Source organism: Setaria italica, chromosome I (assembly GCF_000263155.2).
Source record: "Setaria italica strain Yugu1 chromosome I, Setaria_italica_v2.0, whole genome shotgun sequence".
Lineage (NCBI taxonomy): Eukaryota > Viridiplantae > Streptophyta > Magnoliopsida > Poales > Poaceae > Setaria > Setaria italica.
The window spans coordinates 35,711,617-35,737,163 of NC_028450.1; the positions used below are offsets into that span (position 1 = coordinate 35,711,617).

The 25,547-nt window shown below is 47.7% G+C and overlaps 3 protein-coding genes across 4 annotated transcripts; 1 reads left to right on the forward strand and 2 right to left on the reverse strand.

The window, feature by feature from the left end:
• The first annotated feature begins 1,919 nt into the window (after positions 1 to 1,919).
• Positions 1,920 to 5,437, forward strand: LOC101780322 (pectin acetylesterase 8). The gene is made up of 13 exons (XM_004953533.4): positions 1,920 to 2,309; positions 2,426 to 2,559; positions 2,671 to 2,753; positions 2,852 to 2,981; positions 3,129 to 3,208; positions 3,302 to 3,388; positions 3,457 to 3,581; positions 3,747 to 3,807; positions 4,027 to 4,080; positions 4,171 to 4,248; positions 4,349 to 4,454; positions 4,539 to 4,684; positions 4,955 to 5,437. Exons 2-13 carry the CDS (start codon positions 2,427 to 2,429, stop codon positions 5,075 to 5,077), a joined length of 1,206 nt encoding a protein of 401 aa, XP_004953590.1. The 5' UTR covers positions 1,920 to 2,309; position 2,426; the 3' UTR covers positions 5,078 to 5,437.
• Positions 5,438 to 6,929: 1,492 nt separating this feature from the next.
• On the reverse strand, positions 6,930 to 15,189 carry LOC101780979. The gene is made up of 18 exons (XM_004953535.3): positions 14,509 to 15,189; positions 13,551 to 13,750; positions 12,896 to 13,049; positions 12,688 to 12,797; positions 12,532 to 12,601; positions 12,374 to 12,456; positions 12,213 to 12,294; positions 12,083 to 12,123; positions 11,796 to 11,918; positions 11,482 to 11,626; positions 11,274 to 11,382; positions 10,535 to 10,623; positions 10,231 to 10,305; positions 9,852 to 9,926; positions 8,971 to 9,773; positions 8,757 to 8,897; positions 7,989 to 8,248; positions 6,930 to 7,474 (listed from the first exon to the last, which is right to left on the reverse strand). Exons 1-18 carry the CDS (start codon positions 14,683 to 14,685, stop codon positions 7,395 to 7,397), a joined length of 2,817 nt encoding a protein of 938 aa, XP_004953592.1. The 5' UTR covers positions 14,686 to 15,189; the 3' UTR covers positions 6,930 to 7,394.
• A 2,458-nt stretch (positions 15,190 to 17,647) lies between these two features.
• LOC101781390 (rop guanine nucleotide exchange factor 14) lies at positions 17,648 to 24,173 on the reverse strand. Of its 2 annotated transcripts, XM_022829158.1 has the most exons (10): positions 23,964 to 24,173; positions 23,816 to 23,870; positions 22,257 to 22,549; positions 21,967 to 22,118; positions 19,585 to 19,989; positions 19,341 to 19,495; positions 19,161 to 19,235; positions 18,746 to 19,021; positions 18,250 to 18,597; positions 17,648 to 18,134 (listed from the first exon to the last, which is right to left on the reverse strand). In XM_022829158.1, exons 4-10 carry the CDS (start codon positions 22,040 to 22,042, stop codon positions 17,847 to 17,849), a joined length of 1,623 nt encoding a protein of 540 aa, XP_022684893.1. In that variant the 5' UTR covers positions 22,043 to 22,118; positions 22,257 to 22,549; positions 23,816 to 23,870; positions 23,964 to 24,173; the 3' UTR covers positions 17,648 to 17,846. The 2 variants fall into 2 exon arrangements, with proteins under 2 accessions (XP_022684893.1, XP_012698523.1); XM_012843069.3 differs by lacking the exon at positions 22,257 to 22,549.
• Positions 24,174 to 25,547: the final 1,374 nt, after the last annotated feature.

Below are 25,547 nucleotides of genomic sequence, written 5' to 3' on the forward strand. Positions count from 1 at the left end.
CACCGTTTCACACGACGCGCCGGGTGTGAAAGGCTTTGCCCCCGTCCACACGGGCAGTGCAGCGCGCCACGTCATCTCGGACCTCGATCCCCCATGGTCTTCCGGCATGGTTGATTCGAATGGAATGCCGATGGGAGATCTCGCGACTTGCATTTCTTTTCGACCTTTTTCAGCCGTGTCAGCTCGCGACAATTGACCCGTGACCTCTTCTCGTCCAGCACGGCTCAGGGGAGTCAGCCAGAAAAGCCAGTCAGGGTCGGGGCGGCGGTCTATGCGATGTATCCGTCTGGCGTTTTCGCACGACAGCGATGACGTGCACGCACGCTCGAACGAACGCGCCTGACCGGACCGCCCGCCGGTCTCCATCGCCGTCAGTTGGAAGTTGGAACGCGCCGCCCGGCCGTTTTTGAGCCTTTTCACCATGTCCCCGAGGGGATGCTCGTCACGATGAGGTGTGCTTGGTTTCTGCGGGTGACGGCACGATTTTTCCTCTCTCTTTTTTCCCTTCTTTTGAGATGAGAATGAGATTGGGGGAGGGTACAGCGAGTCACATGCGTGGGTGGGTACGACAGATCGCGGCCAGCGGAATCCTGCAGGCAGGGTGCAGACTGCGGAGGCATCGGGCCGCTTTCTGCAGCGAAAATAGTACTGCAGCGTGTGCCCCCGTCAGTAGTACTACTACGTGCAAGTCTACAAAAGACTAGCAGACGAGACGAGACCGTCACCTCTTCAAAGGCTCTCGGGCTACGTTCAGGGCCTTCCAGCAGAGGCACTCCGCCGTCGAGGGGCGGCGCTGGCCCGTCCGACCACGGCAGCTCGACGTCGCGGCGCGCACGCATGTTTCATTGTTTCTCTTTTCTTTCGTGCTGGCGCTTGTTGTTTTCGTTTTGAGCAAATCTGGCGGTTGTTTCGTTAGTCTATAATTCCTAATATTAAAATGGGGTATTTCTTCCAACCATTATGGTCGTTGTGCAAAAGTTTCTTAATTTTTTCTCGTAATCAACCTGCCATCCTTGGAATTGTTCTTAATAATTTTGCAAAAAGATCTCCAAATTTTAATGCAATTGACCTGAGGTCACTCCCGTTCTTTGTCCCACTAGCCCACTCTCGCTGCTGCGCGAGGGAAGCGAGGGAGAGCCCATGCAAATCGGTGGTGGCCGTGCCTCTCCGCGCCCCCTTTCTGCCGCCGCCGCCTTCTTGCTCGCTTGCGCACCTCCGGCAGCCGCGGCCTCCCTCTCCTCTTCCTCCTCCTCCGATGCAGGCCCTCGCGCGCGCCGCGTCGTGGCCCGTGCCAGCAAGAAGAGGGGAGGCGAGGCGAGCTCCAAGCAGCAAGCAGCCCCCATATCTGGGTCTTTCTCCATCCTAGTCTTTCAGAACTTCCTGGACGGCTGGGCCGAATTCCAGGGTATACCGAATATGGCCCAAACTTTCTTGTAACCCGAGAAGTACAGCACGGCCCACCACCTCCTCCTCCTGTCGCAGACCGACCTTGAGCACAATGCCCCAGTGAGTATATACAGTAGCTGCAAAGGCCTCGTCGAGAGACACGAGACATCGGATACACCGCAGCCAGGATGCACGACGTGACGGGTTCCAGCAAAACACCGCCGGCCACCTGACATTTTTATTTGAAAAGGAGAAATTGCTGGTAGCCGCCGCCGCAGCATTCAGAAGCAGCAGAGGCCATCCAGTCCAGCCCCGATCCTCCTTCCAGAGATCGCGTATGCGGTATGCGTGCGATGCCCGTCGCTTTCACCACCGGACCTTTGCCGAGTGCACCCATCCCGGCACCCTATGCACAGTGCCGGCCGGGCGGGCGGGCGTGCAGGGCGGCGCATGACCATAGCTTTTTTTTCGAAGCCCCGCCATTCAATTCACAACCGGACCACCCCCACCAGGCCACCACGGCATCTGCGGTGCTGTACAGCGCTGCCGCTGGAACCCCCTCCCCAAGACAGCACAAACGGCAGCCATTGATGGCCGGATCGTTGCGTCGCGTACGCGCGCACTCAATGCACGCGCCATAGCTGCGGAGACACCCACCAGGGCACCGGGAAGGAAAGGCACAAAAGAGGCGGGGGCAGGCCGCCCCGCCCTCGGCGTGGATACCAAACGCGGGGGGGCCGGCGCTCGGCACGATTGGCGCCACCCACGCGGTGGGGGAGAACCCGAAAAAGAGCAAGGAACCTTTGGTATCGCGGCTGCTGGGCTCCCCATACACTCCCGTGGCCTGCCCTCCCTCCCACGACCCCGTGACTCGCCGCACGGCCGGGGGGAGGAGCCTACTGCGCGACGGCAGCTGCTTCCAGGTCCGTTCCCGTCTCGTTTCCATGGTTACCTAGCACAGCGGTTGGTTACTGGGTTCTCCGTCCTGGGTTGCGTGTTCCCGCGACCTGTTCTCAGCGGCCGTCCGTCTCGTCCTCAGGATGGCCAACGGGAGGAGCCTCTACTACGTCTGGTGGTGCTGCGCGCTGGCCAGCGCGCTGAGCGCGCTCGTCAAGGTGGACGCCTTGCTCGTGGACATCACCTATGTGGAGAGCGCCGTGGCCAAAGGAGCAGGTGAGCGCAGCTCCTCTTCTTCACCGATTCTTTCCTCCTCTCCTCTCTCGTTCTGTGCGATGAGGATCGAAGTGCTTTGATGCGTGCGCCTGATGTGCTTGTTGCTGCTAGTGTGTCTGGATGGAAGCGCGCCGGCGTATCACCTCGCCCGCGGTTCCGGCTCCGGCGTGAACAGCTGGCTGGTTCATTTTGAGGTCAGTTGCTAGGAGAGTGGTGAATCTGTAGTTCAGCAACTATTGCCTCTGGGAAAATGTTCGGTTCAATTCTGCTCACTTCACTCAATTGCTGATAGGGGGGAGGATGGTGCAGCAACGTCACGACCTGCCTGCAGCGGAAGCGCACACGGCTGGGGTCGTCCAAGGAGATGGCGACGCAGATTGCCTTCTCTGGAATCCTGAGCGACACCCCGGATTACAACCCAGGTACTGAGTTTCGGTATTTCCTCGATGGAGAGTTGGAGACATTGCTCTGCGTACTGTTGTGTCATCTTCGTTTTGTAGCAATTCAGACCGCCTAGAATCCTAACTTTAGCTTCACATGCTAACTGCTTGTGCAATCATGGAAACCAGACTTTTACAATTGGAACAAGGTCAAGGTTCGGTACTGTGATGGCTCATCTTTCACCGGTGATGTCGAAGAAGTGGATCCTGTGAGTTCATATTTCTGTTTTTCATAGCATCTAGTAGACTACTACTTTAACACCCCGCCTTAGTTGTTTTTCCCTCTCTTTCCTTTTGTTCAGACAACAAAGCTACACTACAGAGGTGCAAGGATATGGCAAGCTGTCATGGAGGACCTGCTTGCCAAAGGGATGGACAAAGCTGAAAACGTATGAATTCTTATGAGCGTAGTTCTTAGCAATCACAAGGGTTTGCAAGACTAACTAAATTGTGTCAGGCTCTAATTTCAGGCTGTTCTGCTGGTGGTTTAACCTCCATACTACACTGCGACAGATTTCATGACCTCCTACCTCTGGGTGCCAGAGTTAAATGCCTTTCTGATGCTGGTTTCTTCATCAATGAGTAAGACAATAGTACCTGTACTAGTAGCCAGTTCATAGCTAAAAGAAATACCACACCATTAAAACAGAACAAAGTCCGGTGCCTGGAAAACAAAATAAAATTCCTCACATGGGCTTTCTGGACGTTGAAATGCTTTTCTAACATATCTGATCTTTGTGCTCATAGGAAAGATGTTGCTGGAGTGGGGTACATTGCTGCCTTTTTCAACGATGTGGTTACAACACATGTATGCACTTTTACTTACCATTTGTACTGGTACTTGATGAATATCATGTGGGGCTAACTGAAACACATCCAGTGCGTTATAATGAGAGGATTCCTATGCCTGAATTCAGCTGCTTAAATAAACTAGAATACAGTTAATTTCATTTTACAGAATGCGATGTTAACCTAGTATTTCAGTCATTTTTCCGAACCTGATTATGTTTATTTTCAAATGGCTTAGGGGTCAGCAAAGAATTTACCATCTTCATGCACTTCGATCTTACCCCCAGGAGTGGTAAGATGTAAATCGCAAGCAGCACCACAATGCACCTGTAGCGAAGATAACAGATTTCACGGACTAAAACAATTGATTATTTTAATGCAGTGCTTTTTTCCCTCGAACGAGGTGAAACAGATACAGACACCTCTATTCATCCTCAATGCAGCGTATGATTATTGGCAGGTTATCATCCAAAGACCTTCATAACTGTAAATATGTGCATATTTTGCTATTCCCATCAAACTTTTTTGGCGTTACCACCATATAAGCATTCTTGCTGCAGGTAAGGAACATTCTGGTGCCAGGGGTTGCTGATCGTCGTGGTACATGGCATAGCTGTAAGCATGACATAGACCAGTGTTCTGCAGCACAGCTTCGGGTACTGCAGGGTTGGTTCTACTGCATCAGTATTTTCCGACAGGCCTTCCGAGTCCATGCTTAACCAGTCTGTATTGCTATAATGTTCGGTGCAGGATTCAGGGATGATTTTCTGAAGGCGGTGGCCGAACAAGGGAACTCCACCTCCAGAGGGTTGTTCATAAACTCATGCTTCGTGCACTGCCAGTCCGAGATCCAGGAGCTGTGGTTCTCATCTGACTCCCCAATGCTTGGAAACACTGTAATGCACCCTCAAACTCTGAAGCTTACACATTTCCATAGAATCAAATTGTGTTTTCACAGCTAGAGGCGCCTGATTAGTGATGCAAGTTTAATTTACCTTGGGTCATCAGGTCTTACCCAAAAATCATCAAAAAGAACTAACTCGGAATTCAAAACAAGGGAAGCGGGATAAAAAATGAACTACAGCTAGATGACCCACTACTACTTATTGGTGTCATCATCCCAACGTCCAATGCTCGATCTGATGGAGCTTTTCTCACTTGTGCAGACAATAGCAGCCGCTGTTGGCGACTGGTTCTTCGACCGCAGCCCGTTCCAGAAGATCGACTGCCCTTACCCCTGTGACTCGACCTGCCACAACCGGATCCACGATGACCCATCGCATGCATAGCAATTACAGCGGCCTCACTTCGTGCTGCCATTCATCACGCTATTACTACATTTTACGCTCCAGCATTGCTAGCGGTATAGGGCAATGCGTTGATAGCCATTGATTGTCATGAATAAGACCCGGCGCCGGAGGCTTAACTTGGCGGCTGGTGCCGGACTGCCGGAAGCCAGATGCAGCTTCCAACGGCAGGTACAGTCCAAGGGATAGAAGCCGTTTCCTATGTTCCACTGCACTGTATTTTCTTCTGATACCTGTAGGAGCCACATTGGCTCTTCCGAAGTGAGGCGGCACAGGTTATTTCAGTTGAAATATTATGTCACTTCCTACATATTAATCTTTGCCTCTGGTCTGATTCTACTCCTTCCGTTCCAAATTATAGTTTGTTTTGACTTTTCTAACTTCATAGATATTATTATGCATCTAGATATACACTATATTTAGATATGCACCTAAAATATCCAAAACAACCTACAATTTGGAACGGAGGGAGTATATGATAACTGTTGAGGTGGCAGTTGCTATGTTCACCTAGATCACCCTATCTAAATGGCTTTCGACGGGTACACCTCGTCGGCACTACCTGAGGAGCTATTCCCACCCGGTGACCTCCCTCAACGGCATGCCGATCACCCAGCACTGTTACAAATCCAAAAATCCAACGACATGCGGCACAGCGGGTGGTGAACGCCAAATTGTCTAGTTTTGATCCTGTTCCTACATTATCCACCATGCCAATTTCGAAGCATTTCCATGGTTCTCAGGGGCGCTAAACCAAGCAGGCAGCAGCAGCCACCCCTAGAGCGCGCGGGCCACCCCGACTGTACGGCACTACGCAGACAAAGAGATTATCGGCGGCGCCTCTCAGCATGTGTTTGTTTTTTACCAAGTAGAATGGAGTAGCTCCATCCTAATTTTCTGAATTAGTCCGACCCATTTCATATTTGGTTGAGAGGTTGCGTTTGATCCAATTTTTTTGTTGGAAGGGTCAAGAAGGATGGCCCATTTTAACACCGTTTGCAACCGTTCTGCGCTCCTCCCCTTTACCGAGCGCCCCCAAAAAGCTCGGCCACTGCGCTATCTCGCTCGCCCGGCACCAGGCCACCGGCCACCAGTAGCAGCGGCGCCATGGCCACCTCCCCCTCCCTCTTCCTGGGCTCGTTCCCCATCTCCACCGTGCCGGCCCCGCCGTGCCCTGCCCTCACTCCGCCCGGCCATCCCTGCGCCCCCGGCAAAGGCCGTCCCCAGCCGTCGCGGCCGCCGTCCAGGCCGAGCACCAGCCCGCGGTGGCCAGCCGCGGCGGGGCTCGAGCTCGCCCGGCCGGCGGCGGGCTCCAGGCGCGCGTCGACCTCCACGAGCGGACGGAGAGCGACGCCGTTGACGCGGGTCCAGTGCGTGTGCTCGTTCTGGGCAGATGCATTTGACATGCATCTAGAGAATATTCTCTTTTCCTTCTGGGTCCAACCCAACCCAGCCAAACATAGGTTAATGGGTGGAACCCGTTCCAACCTAATTTAACCCCAGACAAACACACCGTCAGAGCACGACGAGAGACGCGGTTGCCAATGGCCCAACGCTCTGCGCCCCAACCCGGACCTCGCTCCACATCCAGCAACAGAGCCGAAACGAGCAGACCTTTCTGGCACTAGAAAACGTTCTGTAGCAGAACAAGAACTGAAACGCAAAAGCTCAAAATCATTTGCCTTTTTTTCCCCTCTCGATACCACCTACATTCCACCACTTGCTGTCACACCCTCCCAACAAAAGAGAACATATACCACCCACATGACTAAGACCAGACTTAGTCCACAGTTTCATTGCACTGTTGTATCATGGGGATGAAATACCTCTCACGTATAATGAAACTCATCATCTTTGCTCGTAAAGATATTGCCAAGTTAGCAAAATTGCTAATATGACATGAAACTCCCACTGAGATTGACCTAATACGACCAGGTGGCCTTGACTCTTAAGTCTTAGACATGTTCAAGAAATTAAGAATAAAAAAGAAACAGAGAAAAATAAATCAATAACCAGGACAGGAAAACTGTCGAGCCTGCAGAACTCACAAGATTTGTACCAACGAGCACAACTGTCATTTTCCACTGGAGTTCGTGCAGATAAACTCACAAAGAACTAACGCTATAATCATAGCCCATACTATATCTTATGAATCGGAGCATCCCAGGGAGACAAACGTCGGAGGAACACAACAAATTGCAAAAGCAACCACGCCCACAAACAATCCACCCCAGAATTGCGAATGCAAGCAACTGATGCCATCAATTTGGTGGCATTCCGCATTCCTCCAGATCCAGGACTAAAAGATCCTCCCAGAATCCTTTCTTGCAACGGAAGGTGGCAGTCCACTTGCTGCAAACGAGTGACCAGCTCTTCCTCCTGAAGAGTGATGATTTTTTGCATCAGTATCATCTTGAATATAATTTAAAATGGATGCCAATTGGAATACGGATCTAAATAATACGAATCTTAGATGTACAATAGGATAACAAGATATGATATTTCCTGAAAATAAATACAATTACATAGCAAGACTTGATCAACAACTACAGGTTCATATAAGATGCACTGTCACGCAACAAGTTAATAACAAGATATGGTACTTTTTTATAGTAATTCAACTAATGATGTGTACTGCGCAACATCCGTTTCTCTGAATCTTAATAGTGAAGCTATAAGATACTGCAAAAATGACACTGTGAGACTGGTTACGATGGGACTAAAACAAGATAATGCCAATTAAATTTCTAAAGCATCCCTTAACTAAGATCAAAGGTGAAAAAGAGAACTGTAACTGTAAGTGGAAGGAAATATAATATCTATGCAACGCACACGGCTATTCCGTCGACGACACAGATAAGAGAAATCTTAAGTATGAAAGCATGAAAATTACCCCAGGGCATTCCATCACGCATAGTGCTGGGTGGAGGTTCTGCCAGGTTATAATTAGTCCAGACAGGCCGACCATTGTGGTGAGTCCTCATCGGACGGATGTAACTGGAAGTCATATTGTTGTACTGCTGAAATGGCTGTCCACGAAAGCTTGGCAAACTCTGCTGAGAATAATTTGCATGGTTGTAACCATCCAAGGTGACATGACCTGGAGGACGTGCCCTCTCTCCGAGAGATGATGCATGAAACAGGTGTCCACTTCTGCAGCAAAAACATGTATAGTAATTAGTGGAGGGGAAAATGTCTCTTTGTGCTTCAATTCAAATTAAATATTGGTTGAAAAAATAGAAAACTACAGCTATGTTGCAAGCACCATCCAGTCCCGAAAACAACATAATCACTTGCCTAACAAGTTTTTATCATAAAAAGTTTAGGTTCCAGAAAGGCATTAAACACAACAGTGTCATAAAGTAGAGCTGAAAAGGTGTCCCCAATTTCACAAGCAACAACTCCACTAGAACTAACTTAAGGACAGTAGGATAAGCATGATAAACGTGCATCTGGGTCCTTGCAAAACAGACTCTCAGGAATATCTAATGAAATGAAGTGGGAAAATCATTACTATTTTCATATGTGGAACAAGTTTCAACAATGATTGTTCCTTGAAGGCATGCAATGGTGCAATGTAGACAAACTATGTAAATGTATTAAGAATTGATCAATGGCATAATGTAAAATCTAATGACACATCAAGAAAATACTATAATACCTTTGATTCAGTGCTGAAGGGTTTGAACTTGGAATAGGTGCCAATCTGCTAGATCTGTTTGTTTGACCACTTGCATCTCTCAGGTGCAGACCACTTAACTCAACTGACAATGAACGATCCTCTTGCAGAAGTGACTCATCACTGCACATTATAATTAAAAAAGCCTAAGTTGTAGGCTACGTTCCATAGAAGTAACTTTAAAGTGCACCATTACCTATAGTTCGGATCCCAATCGGCTGGATCTAGTATTGTTGAGGTGGAGGGCAATGTATCTGCTGACACATCTGAGGAGTGCAAAGGAGGAAAGCCATTGTAATTGGTGGGTGGAAAAGAACCATGACTAGAAGAAGGGTCCGAGGGTAAACCACTGCCAACACTTCTTTGAGGTCTCCAGCTATGAGGGCCAGAATTAGGGAGTGCGTTGTGTAGGTAGCCAGAATTTCCTTGACCATATGCATCAAAGCGAGCAGCACTAACACCATCACCTTGGTGTCCCTGGATCGATTGAGATGTGTGTTCATGTGGTGGCATTGGCATAGGTGGATAACCTTGATTCCTCCTCCTATTGTACTGGCCTACAGCAGCAGCCTTTCCCAACGAGGAGCCATGGGCACCTCTTGAAGGAGAGGCACCATACTTTCCGTTAGCACCTGGGATTTGCATCTGGGAATTTGGTGGTGTAAATTGCGATGGACTGGCCCCAAGGGACATAGGTCCCGGACCCCCAGGACTTAACCGAATGCCACCATGTGAGAGATGAGGTCTTCGTCGAATATCCGGACTAGATCCTAGAAATGACCCTCCAGCTTGTGAACGTAAATTAAACCCAGAAGGATCCATTGGTGAATTATATATGTTGACACTGTTAAAATCATAGCTACCATAGCTGCTTGCAAGACCAGCATTATCATTAAAGCTACCATGGCTACCATAACTGCCACAGCTGCTTCCATACGAAAAGGGCATCTTTGGTTGCAAAGCATTATTAAATCGTAGGCATCTGTTAATGCTTCCAACCTAGAAAAGTCATAAGATGTTAGAGGAATAACCTACGACTTGTCAACTAAATAGAAGCATGAGAGAAATACTTATAACCTGAGGAGAAAGACCGGCACCTAGCAAGTGACCTCCTCCTGGATTGTGGTCAACCACTGCAGCACGACCTACAGGCTACAACACAAGAGAAGACATAAGATGCATGACTTATAAACCAGATATTTCCTAACTTCTCTCACATACTATTTTGGAGTATATCTGCTACTAGCGATCTAATTAATCTTAAAAGAAAGAAGAACCCTTTTTAAGAAACACAATGCCATGCTCTAAGAAATGGAGATGTCCAAATATCTCCTCTCAACTGATGAGGCCAGGGAAGCACAACTGAAGTTAATTTCTGAAGCTTTCACATCACAAGTAGAATGGGAGAACAATTCAAGCAGCAAGCTATCCGGACTCTGGTTAAGATTGTACTTACAATCCGTGGGGTCTCCTGGACAGGCTCATAAGGACCAGTGAAGGCTTCACCAGTGATGAATGGATGATATGAGGCCTGAAATAGGTTTTTGTATTTGTGAAGTACATCAGATGATTATTCCAGAAATAAATTAATGCCATCAAAATCAAGTATCAAACCAGTCATAAGAACATTTCAAACTATTGCAATACAAGAATTTCCCAACATAAAAAAAGTTTCCAGGCATGTGGATAGAAAAATATTCCAGTTCACAAAAAGAATATTATACAAAAAAAGTAAATGCACTGGTATCATCAATGAATACCTGCAGCGGTGACCACCGCTTGTTCGGATCAAACTCAACAAGTCCTCTCAAGAAATCAACCAATGCCAAGCAGTCAGCCTTTTCTGTCTCTGAACAAAATTGCAAGAAGTGAGAATATATTGTTGCACTTCCATATGATGGGCTATGATTTTTTTTTAAAAAGAAAACAGATGGGAATGGCACTCTTTTCATTCAAGAAATTTGCACGTGCTATTGCAATGAATTAAGTGCCTAATTAATAAAGCACTAACTGTGCCTCATAACTCCAGTACCGCAAGGACTATAAGTCCATCTAATTTGTCCTCTTAATCATATTCAACTGTGGATGCGACATGTAGCTGGTGTTTTGTCCTAACTATTGTGCATTTCACTGAGCTGCAGACTCATCATCTAAGCCACAATAGTGCACACCTCGCTGATAAATATAAATACCAGTTCATTGACTGAATAAAGTGTTTGTGCTACAGTATTTATAGGAATTTTTATGGTTGAGGGAATGTCATCCCCTGTGAGTTGTTACAAGCTAAGAAAAATGGAAGTACCATTAGATCATTAGTTCATTATGCAATATTTATCATGCAAGATAGATCCTTCTTCAAACAAGATTCGGTGGACCAAAAATCATTGGAACCATACAACAAAAATACAAATGTACTGCACCAAAGCTACCTCCAACATTCACAAAAGAACAATGAAGGCTACATAGTTCCGAACTGAAAGAAAGGATTACAGTACAAACCTGGCAAGTTTTCCTCACTCAAATTCTTCCAAGGGTATGTAAATATGAGTCTGTCAAGCCTTCCACGAGGGAAATACCATCTCCCTACCTTTGGCCTCATGGACTCCCTCTGTGTTGAAGGATGTAAACAGGGTATTAATGGTAAAGAATAAGGTATGGTATTGAAGAAACCTTAAGGATAATGTTTGAGAAAACCATTCAAACTTACGGCTTCGATCTCGTCTTCACTTAAAATTCTGTATGCACTGCCAGTGCCATTTCGTGCCTCACTACCAGGATAGATACTTCCAACATGCTTAAAAAATCGCCCAGTATTTTTAGCCTCCCGTAGCAGATCATCTGGTGGTTGCCCACTGTTTATAGTTGAATTTCGAGAAAGCAGATATTTACAGTGTTCAAGTTTTCTTAATTTAATTGAAAGAGCTCAAACAATTACCACCTAATCCAGTGTAGGTGATTCGCCCACAAAATTATAAACGAAACTTAAAACCAAGAGATAATTTTTCAGCAGGAAGTACTAACCCAAGAATCTCAATCATACGGCAAAGGACATCATATTCTGATGCTCCAGGAAATAAAGGCAACCCTATAAACAGCTCAGCTACGATGCAGCCGAATGACCACATATCAATGGCAGTAGTATATCTAGCATTTGTTAAGAGCACAAGCTCGCAAGTTAAAATTCACACAGCTGCAATTCATAATAAGGTGCCAGCATAGAATAACAAAAGCAGAACAACTTATGCATTATGAGATGCTTGTGTGACTATAGATAATGCATCTGATTGTAGAGATGCCACATAGGATACGGATAACCAAGAAGTACTTCCGGAGACCTGTAATAACGGCTCTGAAAAAGGAAAAGGTATAAACTTGACTTGAAATCAACAATACTACTAAATCACAAAAACCAAACTGCTGAGAGAGTTCAAACAAAACCTGAATATATGAATAAATGGTTTTACCCTCCATACACGCTGATCCAAAATCAATTACTTTCACTCCAGCTGCTGTTTTTACACTGCAAAAGTCATCACGTAGTCATCAGGCTATAGGATTGGTGGACACCAGCACATGATATTGATAAGAAAGCAACTCACGTTGGAGCTATAAGGATGTTTTCTGGTTTTAGATCACAATGAATAATGCCAGCATCTTTCATGACAATCAATGCATCCAATATCTGAAAAGAATATACACATCACACACTGTAATAAAACATTAAAAATCCATTCAGCATATTAAAATGAACACAAACCTGTCTTGAGAAAGTCCGGACGTATTTCATTTGCAATCCTCTTAAGCTATTCCTTTTCAATAGCTCATACCTATAAAAATGTAGGTTTATGTCACCACATGTATCAAATCTGATGCAGATAGACTGATGAAGATAGTCAAATGAAAGTTATCTTACAGGTTGTGACCAAGCATTTCAAAAGCTATACACAAATGATTTTGGTACAGGAAAAAATCCAGCATTCGGACAATGTGGTGTTGATCATCAGGATCAAATTTCTCGTTTAACTGCAGGCAATGTTATAGTCACAGTTGTGATTCAAATTTTTCCATGCATCCAGCAAATGTAAATACTAACATACAAATTACAAAGTAGAGTACCGTACCAGGCTCAATAGAGAGACCTCCATTATAGCCTGTTGGTAAAAGGCAGGCTGGTTCTTTATAACCTTCACTGCAACATAACTGCTGGTTTCTGTATCCCAGCATTTCGCAACCTGTCCAAAGGTACCTTGTCCAAGCATTTCTTGGACAACATACCTAATTAACGAAATGTCAAAACAATTTTAGCCTAGTTAAATGATGTCCATAGTATTAAAATCCTGAACTCTGAAATGAAAAATGTCAAATAGTAGTGCAGCAGTGAAGCTTTATCATATAAGCTCCACTTATCGAAAGAACAATCTAAACACCATCTACTCAGGAGTCAGGAATTTCCATTTCACAATATAACTACCCCTACTTTAATGATGTGAAAGAGATTAGGTGGTTGTACTATACCATATAATGGGTGCATGTGTGTTCATTTGCCATAAAGTTTCCCTTAAAATTAACGACTTCTTGGTCTATTCATATGTGGACTTACGTTTTGAAAGGATATTATCTTTTTTGTAATTTTATGTACATTTTTTACCAGATAAATTTTACATCGGGTGAATTTGATTTTAATATAATATTTGAGAATTATTAGACAAGCCTTGAAAGGTTGTTTATTAGAGTTGGGCTGTAATTTGTAAAAAAACATAAGAGAAGAAAACTAACCTCCGGTTTGACTTTCTATTAATCAGTTCCAGGTTGACATACAAGATGAGATCGGAATTTGCATTGTCAAGACCATCATTGTGAATGGGAACTGCAGGATTGGTGAGAAAGCGCTTGGGGTTTAGTGACTCTGAGTACTTAAACTCAGGATTGCATTTTTCAAAAGTTTGGACGATGTCTGTGGTTAATCTTGCAACAAACTGCATGAATAAACAGTTGTAGTTTAGAGTAAAGCATCACAGATGTATGGACAAGAGGTGCATATTATATACAAGAACGACTGTAACAAATGGGCTTGATCAAATCCACTCGTTATTCGCTACTAATGGAGAGTGGCAACACACTTGAAGGATGTACTTATAGCATTGTGTCCTCTAAATACCCATAAGATCCTAAAGAAAGATATTTTGACTTAACAGTGACAAGTGCATGATCTAAGTTATCTCCAGTTCACTTGTGATCAAATTATAGTAAATAAGTTCTTGTTGTGCTAGTGTTAAATGAAAACTAGTACTAGTGACTACAAGGCTAGAACAGCAAGTCAGAGCATGAAGCTTATACTTAATATGCAAATGAAATTTGTTCAAGATGCATACAAGATAAATGGTTAGCAATCTGACAGAGGCAAAAGGTTTGCACCTAACGAAATTAAGAATCAAAAGACAATACGAGTGAATCCACTATCCCACTTGGTCAAACCATAGCTGCTTGATACGTGCAAGCAACAGGAAAAATAGCAGCAGGTGTAGCAACTATGATGGTTTCAATAATTCAAGCATAGGAGTTTCAACTTTTAATTTACTAATAGCGTTAAGCACAATAATTACGTCCCAATTGCATCAATATTTGCCAATTGCTCGATCTAACTGACAATTCAGCATGGCGAGGCCATAGAACAGCAGCAGGAAGCAAGCATCTCCGGGTAGCCGCATCAGAGGGGAAGGTGAAGGAAACGTACCGGCCTCTTCCTGACGGCGCGGAGGTTGCTTGAGCGGGCGGAAACACCAATCCCCGGAGCGGACGATGACGCCTCCGCCCGCTCCCCCACCGCCGCAGCATACACCCGGAAAGCCGTGGACTCGCTCGGCGCCCACGACGGCCCCGGGGAGGCCCCCTCCCTCGAGGGCTTCTCCATACGCCTCCCGCAACCACCTCCTCAGCTCCCAGCGCGCAGGTGCCTGTGCTCACGGAGATCAACAAGCCGCCCAACCCACTCCACCTGTACTCCCTCCTATTAGGATCGCGGCGGCCGAAGCATCGGAACTTCAGCAGCAGCAGCTAAGCGGCGGCCGGCGGAGTCCAGCTGCATCCTACACCGCGGCCATCGCCCAATGCTCCTCCGGCCGCCGATCCGATCCTCCGCCTATCCCCTGCTCCGAGGCTCCCGAGTCCCGACGCGAAGTTGGCAGCTGGGAATCGGACGGATTGGGAGGGTTCTGGTACCGGCACGAGGAGTGGGGTTGCTTGGCGACGCCGGAATCGGGAGGGCGGAGCGGCGCGAGAGGTGGGTGGTGGCGGTGGCGGAGGAGTGGGGAATTTGGAGGCGGGGGCGGCAAGTCCCAGTTCCTTCTCCCTCTTCCTCCCCTTCCTCGTCAGCGTCAGCGTTCGCCTCCTCTCTCTCTCTCTCTCTCTCTCTCTCTCTCTCTCTGGTTTTTTCCGCGGCTTTGCTTCGAGTGAGTATATATACGCGGCTTGATTAATCTTGATGCTAATCAATTTATTAATTCTTTTTATTAGTGGAGAAGGTAATATGCTTCCAGTGGCAACGGCCTCTTGTTATCGACGGGTCACGCGCCCACGTTCGCGCTAAGCACGGCAAATGGAAGTGCTAGCGTGACCGTCTGATCATGTGGGTAGATGGCTATGTGGAAGAGGCGAAGGGGGAAAGTGATTAAAAGCTACTCCCTCCGTTCCAAATTATAGGTCGTTTTGACTTTTCTAGATACATAGATATTATTATGTATCTAGACATAGGGTATATCTAAGTGCATAACAAAGTCTATGAATCTAATAAAGTCAAAACGACCTATAATTTGGAACGGAGGGAGTATATGTTTTATTAACTTTGTCTCATAATTGAATTCATTGTTATCGAAAGACTCTAATTTGACGTGAACGCATAAATTCCGTGAACCGCACGCAACATAAATAGCTAAGCAGTTGAGATAGGATCCATGACTCATGACTCATTTCACGCACGACACGCAATTGTAGTGCATTAGAGATAGATTGTTGCAGGATTTTAATAGTAACTTATGTCGTGCATAATGTGAGATCACAAAGTATTAGGCATAGAAAATTTGTGGAGTAAAGTCATGGTGGTGCAATATATTGCATCATCCCTATCTACTATATAAGCCGGAGAATGGTGGACTGATATATAAAGTATTAGAACTTTTATGCTTTTTACGACAAACATGTATATGAATAGATAGTTACTAGGGTTCCAACATGATCAAACTTCAAGTCTCAAGATTTGTTCACGTTCTTATGTAGGGGTTGAATCTTTAGATAGCACATGCTTCTTTCCCTCCACAGTCTAGGGGTGAGAGAGCATATGGGTCGCTTGCAAAATCACTGCGTTGCCTCTCCCACGAGCACGAGATCATAGCCACGCAGTGAACGCACGCTGAACCAGCACTTGGATCAGATCGCGGATCCAACGGAGCAGGGTGCGTGCAATTGTGAGGGAGGTACAGCGAGAGCCATGGCCCGTGGCCCCCCTCGCCGTCCGGCCGCCGTGGCCGCGCCCTCCGCGCGGGCAGCATACTTCCGCCCAACTCAAGGGGCCCATTTGTCATTCAGGTGCTCTTCGAACGAGAGCCACGCTGCTGCCCTCCCCGATGTCTTTGTTGCGCCAACAGATGCGACGAGAATTCTAGCTTTTCACTGACAAGTGATCCACAAAAGATGGTCCATCAAAGCGGAGCACGTGCAGCTCCGTACCTACGGGGCTCTGGTGCAAACACAAGCTGGTGGCTCTATATTTCCAAGATGTAAATAAGAAAAAATATAGTTATTATGAAATTACCATAACCATTAATGCCTCGTGGGCTCGCACTAAGTTACAATTTCGCTAAATACTGATTGCATCTGCGTTCACGTTAGCCTCATACCATAATTGTCGATGGAAGGTGAGGCGCCATGACTGTATACTCTTTTTCCAAAAATACGTGATTTGATCACCTGAGATGTGAACTATTGGGTTTGATGTGAGAAAGACTGAATTGTAACATGTTTTTAGTGGACTCGTTGTTACTTAGGTGGCTCCTTAAAATTGGTGGCCCAGCGATCACGTCCATTGCGTCATGCAACGTACGGCTCTGAGCACGTGCACTAGCTCACGCGATATAATACTACCATAAAAAGTTGCAGCGTAAATCCCTCCGCCCCGTTGCCTACGGCTATTGTTTGATTTCGGAAAATGGTCGTTGCTTCTTCCACGATGTGGACGGTACGAGGCATTTAGTTGTCGGACACGCAGTTTGGACTTGGAACTTTGGAAGGGACGATAGCGTCCAGACGGAAGCGAGTCGTCGGCCTCGTGGGCAACTCTTCCCCGAACAGGACACGCGGGTCAACGACAAAAGGTGCTCCACGAACATGAATGAACTCGATTGCCCCTTTGGAGCAGCAAGCCGGCCACTGCTCCAAGCCTCCAACCTCCAACGCGTGTTTGATCGCGGAAGGCCAGTGCCATGCGACCCCAGCCAAGACGGCAACCGGGGGACGAGCTCAGCGCTGGTGCAGCGCCCAGGCCCGTGGTGATTTTGACTCCGAAGTGATTCGACGAATTGCTTGCTCGTCCCGGTGCCGGCGACGCGCTCGTGCGCGGAAGACTTGTTGTGCCAAGTGCATTTTCACGCTCTCTTCATTCTTGTCCGAACCCGCGTACTCGTACCGCTTCCAGAGCGGAAGACGCGTACTCGTGAACCCGTCAAGCAAGGTCGTCTCGTCACTCGTCTTCTACACTAGTCTGCTTCTACAGCGTGTGTAGGCCAGCCAGTCCTGTACTTCACCACCACCAGGCTACCATCTGGTGCCAGCAAGAAACGCAGCGGGCTGACCAAGGCCAAGGGCATCAGATTGTCCAGACGCAACAGCAACACCCGGAGACCGCGACGGGCAGGGATCCATTCGACCAACGCTGCTCTTAACAGTGCGCTATAAACTCGGTTGCAAAACACATTACATCAGTACGCTATTAGTAAAGGTAAACCTTGTGGAGCGGACAACTGGGCCCTGCATCACCCTGTACACATCGCCAAAAGATTCACAACAGCCGACTCTCGGTCCTCACCACCTCAGCTGCTTCACCCCTTTCTTCTTGGCGACGGCGTCGAAGCGCCCGTCGACCATGCTGATCTGGTCCATGAGGGACCGCCGGATGTGGCCCGGCGGCGTCTCCGTGATGCCCGCAAGGTACACGTCGGAGGAGAGGTCGAACTTGAGCGTCGCCATGGGGGTGTTGGGCTTCTTGATCAGGTCGTCCTCCAGCAGTATCTCCGCCACCCGGGACAGTATGCTGAATGCTACCCCAACAAGAGCCCTAGAGTAGGCCTCTACGATGGCGTGCCCCACGTCCTGCATATGTACACAGCAGTCATTCTTCAGTCCATGTTCAGAGTTACATCATTTAGACCTATCGAACATCTTCCACATTGTTCAGAATCCACAGCTGATGGGATGCCAAACTTACCACGTTGTACTGGACCTTTAGAACATCTATAAAGGTTGGAGGCAGGTTGGGGAATCTGGATTTCAGGAGCTGCACAAGAGTGTCGACCCTTTCGATGCACACCGACATCTTGTCAAGTTCTGACGAACTATCCTTTATGAAGTTCCAGGAATGCCGTGCTGGGGATTTCTTGCTCTTTTCCTCTAAAATCCTTTGGTTCCAAGCAAACACTGCACCCTCCAACCGGTTTATAGTCTCGAGCACACTATGCTCAGTTTTCAAACTGAGAGAAACAAAGATTTCCTCTATAGGAATATACTCCGTGGTTATAGCTTGATACAAATCTTCGCCCAAGCTAGCTCTCCCAGACTGCAAAGACCAACAAAATATTTACAGTGTTATCAGAATCTCAATTCAATCACCAACCAAATTTGTAGGCAAACGTGAAGCTCAAAGCTTGCTGAAAGATCAGCAAAAGGCTGTACTTAACAAATAAATAAGTTAGGTGGATACTTGCCTTTGGGAGGGCATCCATAACAGCTGCAGGAATAGGCATATGGAATAGGACTTGTTCATTGATGGATTTTGCAGCTTTGAGGATCTGATGAACAAGCTTAGCCTGAAAAACAAGCCTTTTTCGCTGAAATTGAGATAGCCCTTGCTCAGGGACACGAGGAGATGGGAGCCACCACTTTTTACTCTTCCTTGGACCAGTAAGTTTCCCCCGCCCATCAGCTCTGCTACCGCTCTCCTCATACCAGAACTCTGTATCTATCATTGAGTCCATCACTTCCTGCATATTTTGTTGCATACACCGTTACTAAATACAAAAATGTACCAGTAAGAATGAAGAGAAACTATGCCACCAAGCAGGAATGAAAACTGTCCTAATTAGAACTATGAATGTAGTAACACAGACAATGACAACGTACAATGAGCATCGCATCAAGCTTCTGAAGAGCAGGAAGGTTCACATGAACATCTGAACGGGCCTTTGGAGTCATAATCTGCATGGTCCAGTTGAAAATAACCAAATAAGACTTGAGTTATTTTACTTTGTAACAAGATATAAGGCGAGGATTCGAGGAACACTTCATTCGGAGACTAATCACCTCAAATGTGCATCCATCAGCCCCACTTTGCTTCGTCGGAACCAGCTCCACCATATAAGTTGTAGGAGACAGCAACCAGTCCATTTCTTTTTTCCACCTGATTTTTTTCTCTTCACACAATGGTTCCAGCTTCCAAAGTTCCCCAAAAACAGTTGCTGTAACAGTAAGTTATCCTTTTCTGTCACGATTAAGGAGAATAGGGAAACTACAATATACCCAAAATTAATTTATTCTAAAAGCATACCCGAGAGATTGATTATGCCATTGGACAAGGCCAGAGCGGTGCAAACGCCCCTAGCTCCTCCTGAAGTATCATCACCGAGCAATAGCTTTGCAAATTTTTCCTTCATGTTTTCAATATCTGAAGCACTCAAGGTATATGTGATTGGCTTCTTCCCTTTGAAAGGAAGTAGATGAACTGCAACGGGTGTACCCAACTCATCAAATAAATGCTCCTCCTGCTTGCTAAGGCAGTGGGAAGAGAAGGAAGAACCAGAGGCATCTTTACTAGAGCAACTTGAGACTTCATCATCAAGGGAATCAGTGGTAACACAGCCATCTCCACCTGTTGTTGCACTAATGCCACTATCATCGTCATAGGCGGAACTATTGATAATGCAGGTCTCGAGGCCATTATATGTCATCACCCCTGCATCAATAGGTGTTTTAACATATCTTTACCGTAATGAAAAGGAGATATGTTAATTCTGGAAAAAAAATGCAATATGTGCTTTGAAACAGATGCCAGCTTGCATGTGCTTAGGGCATTGTTTACTAAAAGGGCAGCCCATTTACAAATTACAGCTATGGGAGTATGGGACTTTGGTTCAGAGACCTAATTGAAGGTCCCCTAACTAATGGTGTGGAAAACAGCAATCCATTCCGTTACTCATGTTTATCTAATATAGTGTGTAAAGCAGCAGAGCCTAAATAACCAAAGGAGAAACACATATATTGTTTGCTGTGTATGTCCGTCATTGATTTTAAGTTTTATCCATAGTGTGATTAGAATGGTATTGTTATCATAACTAGGCCATTGCACATGCTTGTGGGAACTTCTAGAAGCTGTTCTGAATCTTGTACTTTCCAATGCCTATTACAAAAATACTGCCTGTTTGTTCAACTTACTTCCACCAAAACAGAGGGGCAAATTAGATGACTAAAAACTAAGAACGATTGCTAAGGAATTACGATAGCTGCATATGAAACGTCAACCAAATAATAAGAAATTACAATAAAATCCAGTGGCAAGTTGAGGTCTAGTAATAACCCTTGCTGTCATATTTTCACCTGAAATTTCACTCCAGGGCTACAACATCCGATTGTTGATTGCAGGATCGCACATATTTCAGTTTCACTATGGGTGGAACAGTTGGTTTTATACTAAGCACAAAGTACTTAAAAAACTAAAATGCAAGGAGATGAGAAGAGCAATGCCATCGTGCCCCAGCTAGTATCTAGCATCTACTCACAAAAATGCATAAGTCAGAGCCGGTATGTTTGAAATCATAGTGATATAGGGTTACTCTACAATTTCCCCGCCCACATGGCATGCCACTGAGAATTGTTCAGTTGCAAGAATCTTGCAACAGCGTAAGTCCAACCATTGGGGCATGGCCCAATTTTTTGTGCCTTTCCTCTGCGCAGTGTCTAAAAAGCAGCGTACCACTACTCTACCGGCTAGTCTTTTGCGCCCGAAGTCAATGAGGGCGAAGATGCCACTCCTGACCTTGCGGAAAACAGCCAGGGACCACTTTTGAGCTATACAAAACCTGCTAATGAACTCTAAAGATTAAAAAAAAGTAGCTAGAAAACACGGAATAGATGGTGAGATCCATGGGGAGACAGCCAGAAAGACAAACAAACGCCGGTCAGTGACCGAAAAAAAATTGATACATGAGGTGTAACGGCTGAGCAGTGAGCAGTGCAACCAGCAAGTTATGAATGCGAACATGGTGCGGCCCGGCCGGGCCGGTCGCCGGTCGCATCAGGTAGAGCAAGGCCGTGGCTCTTTGCTCTCCTTTGGGTGCCCACGGATGTTCCCGTGACCCCCATTACTTGCACGTTCCCAACCCCATTGGCACGGCACGGCCTGCGCCGCGCAGCGGCTGCAGCGCTGCTCGAGGCGAGAGCACAGTGGGGACGGGACGGGACGCCTCTGATGAACAGTCACGTCGGCCGTGACCTCCCCCACGTTCCCATCCCTCTCTAGCATCTGCCGCCTACTCCCCTATCCTTTTATTTCATTGTTTTCTGAATTGATCTTTCTTCCATCTTGTGCGCGATTTTGGGCAGGTGAGAAAGGTTGTGAACAGTCTGCTCAGCCCCTAGAATCTAGATCAAAGATTCTGAAGGATTTGCAGATACGGGGCAGGCGGAGGCTGCACCGCCCAACGACTCACCATGCAAGGACAAGTGTACTACTGCTACCAAACCATGAGCCTGCGGTGCTAAGCAAATGCGAGAGAGTGGCAACCAAATCAACAGCACAACCAAAGGTACCGCAGGCATAGGGAATCAAGATTCAAGTACACACAAGAACAAACCAAAATCAAATGAACCAATGCAGGCCGAAAGGGGAGAGGCAGGAGAGATCCTGGGCAGGCAGGGAGGCAGAGGGGCTTACTGTCGGGCTCCTGGTCCATGTCGATGCTGAAGTCCTGCGGCCGCCGCCGGCAGCACGCCAGCGTCTTCATCCTCATCTCCGCCCTCCTCCGCCGCCGATCCTCCTCCTCCTCCTCCTCCCCAGCCGCGCAGCGCTACCACCACCACCAGTAACTGAAAGAGATGAAGAAGAAACCCCACCACCACAGCATCAGGGTTTGAATGAGGAGCAGATCCGGCAGTCAGACCGCAAACTGCTGCCAAAAAATTAAATGCGCTGCGATCTCGCAAAGATAGGATAGCACCCCCCACCGCTGTGTCTACTGGTACTCCGACTCGCAATAATCACGGGGCGGCGTACATGGCGCCCGCCCGCCCGCAGAAAAGAAGCCCAGGTTTACTACCGCGACGGTCGCACGCCACCACAGTCCCGAGTTCCGACGAGTTCCCTCCCAACCACAAAAACCACACACACCAAGCACCAGGATCTTCGCAGCGCGGCTTTTGGGGCCCTAATGATTAGGCAAAGATGACCCGGTCGAGGAGTACACTGGTGATCTTGCGATTTAGGGCCTGTTTGGCTCCACCCTATTAAAGTTTAACACCTGTCACATCGGATGTTTGGATGCTAATTAGAAGTATTAAATATAGACTGATTACAAAACTAATTGCACAGTTGGAGTGTAATTCGCGAGACGAATCTATTAAGCCTAATCAGTCCATGATTTGATAATGTGGTGCTACAGTAACCATTTGCTAATGGTGAATTAATTAGGCTTAATAGATTCGTCTCGCGAATTAGCACAGGGTTCTGCAATTAATTTTATAATTAGCTTATGTTTAATTTTTCTAATTAGGATCCGAACATTCGATGTGACACTATTAAAGTTTAGCACCTCGTATCCAAACACCCCCTAATAGATGCGGCTAATGATAGTGTCATCCTGATAAGGCAGGCTACGAACCAGTGGTAGCCGTGGCAGTGGCAGCCCGCCCGCTCGTCCGGACGCGAGTTATGGGGGCCGGGCCGGTGACCCTGACGTACCGCGGCCACGAACCAGTAACGGGGGCTCGGCAACCGAGGCCGTGCAGCCCGGCGCAGTGCGGACGCGTTTGAATTTTGAACTGGACAGAGGAACACACTGGAACAGCAACAGGAGCGTGGAGCGTGGACTGTGGAGCAGTGGAGGAGAGGACGTGTCGTGTCCGCTCGCGCGTCGGTGCGGCACCGGCACGGCTGCGGGCTGCGGCCTCGCTTTCCCGAGGAAAGAGGCAGCCGGGAAAGGGATGACCTGAAAAGGCGAGGTGGGAGTAAAACCGGAGTACCACCCCTCTGCACCTGCGAGGGTGAAAAGGGCGGAATTTTGACTGATCTTTTCAGATAAAAGACTCGCGCACCCTGATTGATTACGGGAGCAACCAGGCTTCAATTGACTGTTCTTGTTATCCATTCCAAAAGATAGGGGAAAATACTTGAACTAACTGCGCTTTCTCTATTCCTTTCTTCCCCGGCTTTGATGGTGCGGCACAGGCGGCGACCGCCGGCCGGCCTCGCAGGAACAGGAGGGCGTTTGCAAAGCTCACCGGGAGAAGCACACACGGTTCTACTGTGGGTTTTTATTACTAGGTGCGAAATGCTTGAGTTCTCGGTGGCTCTGCCAGAACTTCTATGCAATGCGGCAAGGAGATGAAGGGCCTAGGAAGGGGGAGAACCGAAGAACCTCAGGGGACTGGGACGGCAGGAACTGAAACGCCACGGCGGTTCCTCGCCGGCATTTCAGCAAGTACAAAGTGCAAGCTACTAAGCTAGCAGAAGTTCTTGTCGAAATGTACTCGAGTAGTTAGGGGAGAGCGAGAGAGCGGAGCAGTACCTTTGCAGCGCCGAAGCCAACAGATCACCGGCCGGAGCAGCAGCCGGACATGGATCTGCGAGCGAGCAAGAGGAGAAGCACAAATCGCCTTAGCCGCGGAGGGGGCAAACGATTCGTCCAGGAGGAGGAAGTGATGGAGGATTCTTACCAGTTGTTTACCACTGTGCCGGTGAGGCCGAGGGGGCAGGCAGGCAGGCACTTCAATGTGAAAACATGTGTGAGGAGCAGAGCAGCAGGCCAGGGACGCAGGGCGCTAGCAGGGATGGAACATGGAAGGGAAGGAGAGGCGAGGGGAGTGTGCGTGTGGAAAGGGTGTTCGAACTGTCTGACTATCTCGAGCAATAAATGCTTGAGCAGCATAGAGTAGCAACAGCAGGCAGGTGAAGAAAAAGAGCGGAGCAGCAGCAACGGCCGCCCCTGGGATCTCATCCGGTACCGTTAAACGCTCAACGGGGCACCCATCACGATCCAACGCTAACCGTCGCAGATGGACCTCATCATGTGGTGATGTCCACGATTGACCTCTCCCTCTCCAAACTTTTTACTACTCCTACTTTCTTACCAGCATAGCATCTCAGTTATTCAAAAATAAACAAAGCAAGGCATTCGGGTATTCAAAAAGATAACTTTGTTGCTAGCATCTGACTTTCTGTTAGCCTCCTCGGCCACACGACCAGACCTCCACCCAGGCACCCACTAGATTCTTTGGCTAAAGAAAAATGATCTTTTTCCGGCGGGTTTGCATTGACAAATGACAAACCACGAGGCGGTCAGGTCAGGTCCGCCGCTAAAAAAGGGGTTGGAGCCATCTGCATGCGCCGGGCACGCAGCATCCAATGCTGCTGCAAACCGCGATGCCGGATCGTTTGCTTGCTTCTCCTCCCACTCTCTCCATCCCTCTGCCACCCGCTCCTGTCATTTTCTTTTCTTTTGAGTTACCGTGCCACTCCTGAAATCAAACCACTCCGCTCCCTTCCCTTCACTTCGGTACTTTCACCCAGGCCTTTCTACAGCGGTTGAAAAGTCAATTCCTAGCACGAGTCGTCGGAGAAGGCGTCTCCCAACCGTTGGATCGTCCTAGATGGACGGCCATGAGCCCATGACCTTTGGCCCCGAACCGAGGAGGTACCCTGCGATGACTAGTCGCTCGCCTGCACGTGAACAGTACTCGGGCCTTCCAGCCGAAAATGTACAGTATTTCTACGGGCGCACATGGATGGAGTACACGGCTGCTACGGGCGCTGATTGCTGAATGCCTTTGCTCATAAGGTTAGATTGGCTAAGCCGAGCCACGAACGTACACAGTCGGAAACAATCGCATTGATGGGCACGGGGGCGAAGAATAGAAGGGGAGTAGAAACAAAGCCGTCGTCGATCGGCTGGGAGGGTGCCAGGGTTGTTGGAGCACGCAAACATGCCAAATTGCCAATGTCCTTAGGTCCCCCGGGTCGCAATTACCCAAGCGCGCGACGCGACAATTGGGCGCATTGTGCTTCTCGGGCCCATCGCGGATTTTTCTCGCACACCACCACACCCTAGCGTCGTGAGCCGCCGGGAACGGCGTGCCGTGACCACCGGCGCACGCACGCAGGACGCCCTCAACCGCGGTGGATTAAAAGGGCGTACGGACGGTTGCCCCACTCGCAGTCGCAGGTATAATAACAGTCCGGTTGATGTCCGTTGGAAACACGGTGGAGAAGCAGGATTTGGGGAAAGAATTTTAGCGCAGGCC

What these genes read in the sequence shown, in the direction of transcription:
- LOC101780979 (XM_004953535.3), bottom strand. Translation starts at nt 14,685, where the DNA reads ATGGAGAAGCCCTCGAGGGAGGGGGCCTCCCCGGGGCCGTCGTGGGCG. An exon ending in CCATTTATTCATATATTCAG is followed by an intron (nt 12,124 to 12,212) that starts GTTTTGTTTGAA and finishes TTCCTTTTTCAG; the next exon opens with AGCCGTTATTACAGGTCTCC. An exon ending in TCCAGGAGACCCCACGGATT is followed by an intron (nt 9,927 to 10,230) that starts GTAAGTACAATC and finishes CTTGTGTTGTAG; the next exon opens with CCTGTAGGTCGTGCTGCAGT.
- LOC101780322 (XM_004953533.4), top strand. Translation starts at nt 2,427, where the DNA reads ATGGCCAACGGGAGGAGCCTCTACTACGTCTGGTGGTGCTGCGCGCTG. An exon ending in CGCCGTGGCCAAAGGAGCAG is followed by an intron (nt 2,560 to 2,670) that starts GTGAGCGCAGCT and finishes TGTTGCTGCTAG; the next exon opens with TGTGTCTGGATGGAAGCGCG. An exon ending in ATGTCGAAGAAGTGGATCCT is followed by an intron (nt 3,209 to 3,301) that starts GTGAGTTCATAT and finishes CCTTTTGTTCAG; the next exon opens with ACAACAAAGCTACACTACAG.
- LOC101781390 (XM_012843069.3), bottom strand. Translation starts at nt 22,042, where the DNA reads ATGAGGATGAAGACGCTGGCGTGCTGCCGGCGGCGGCCGCAGGACTTC. An exon ending in TGGCATAATCAATCTCTCGG is followed by an intron (nt 19,496 to 19,584) that starts GTATGCTTTTAG and finishes TTACTGTTACAG; the next exon opens with CAACTGTTTTTGGGGAACTT. An exon ending in TTATGGATGCCCTCCCAAAG is followed by an intron (nt 18,598 to 18,745) that starts GCAAGTATCCAC and finishes TGGTCTTTGCAG; the next exon opens with TCTGGGAGAGCTAGCTTGGG.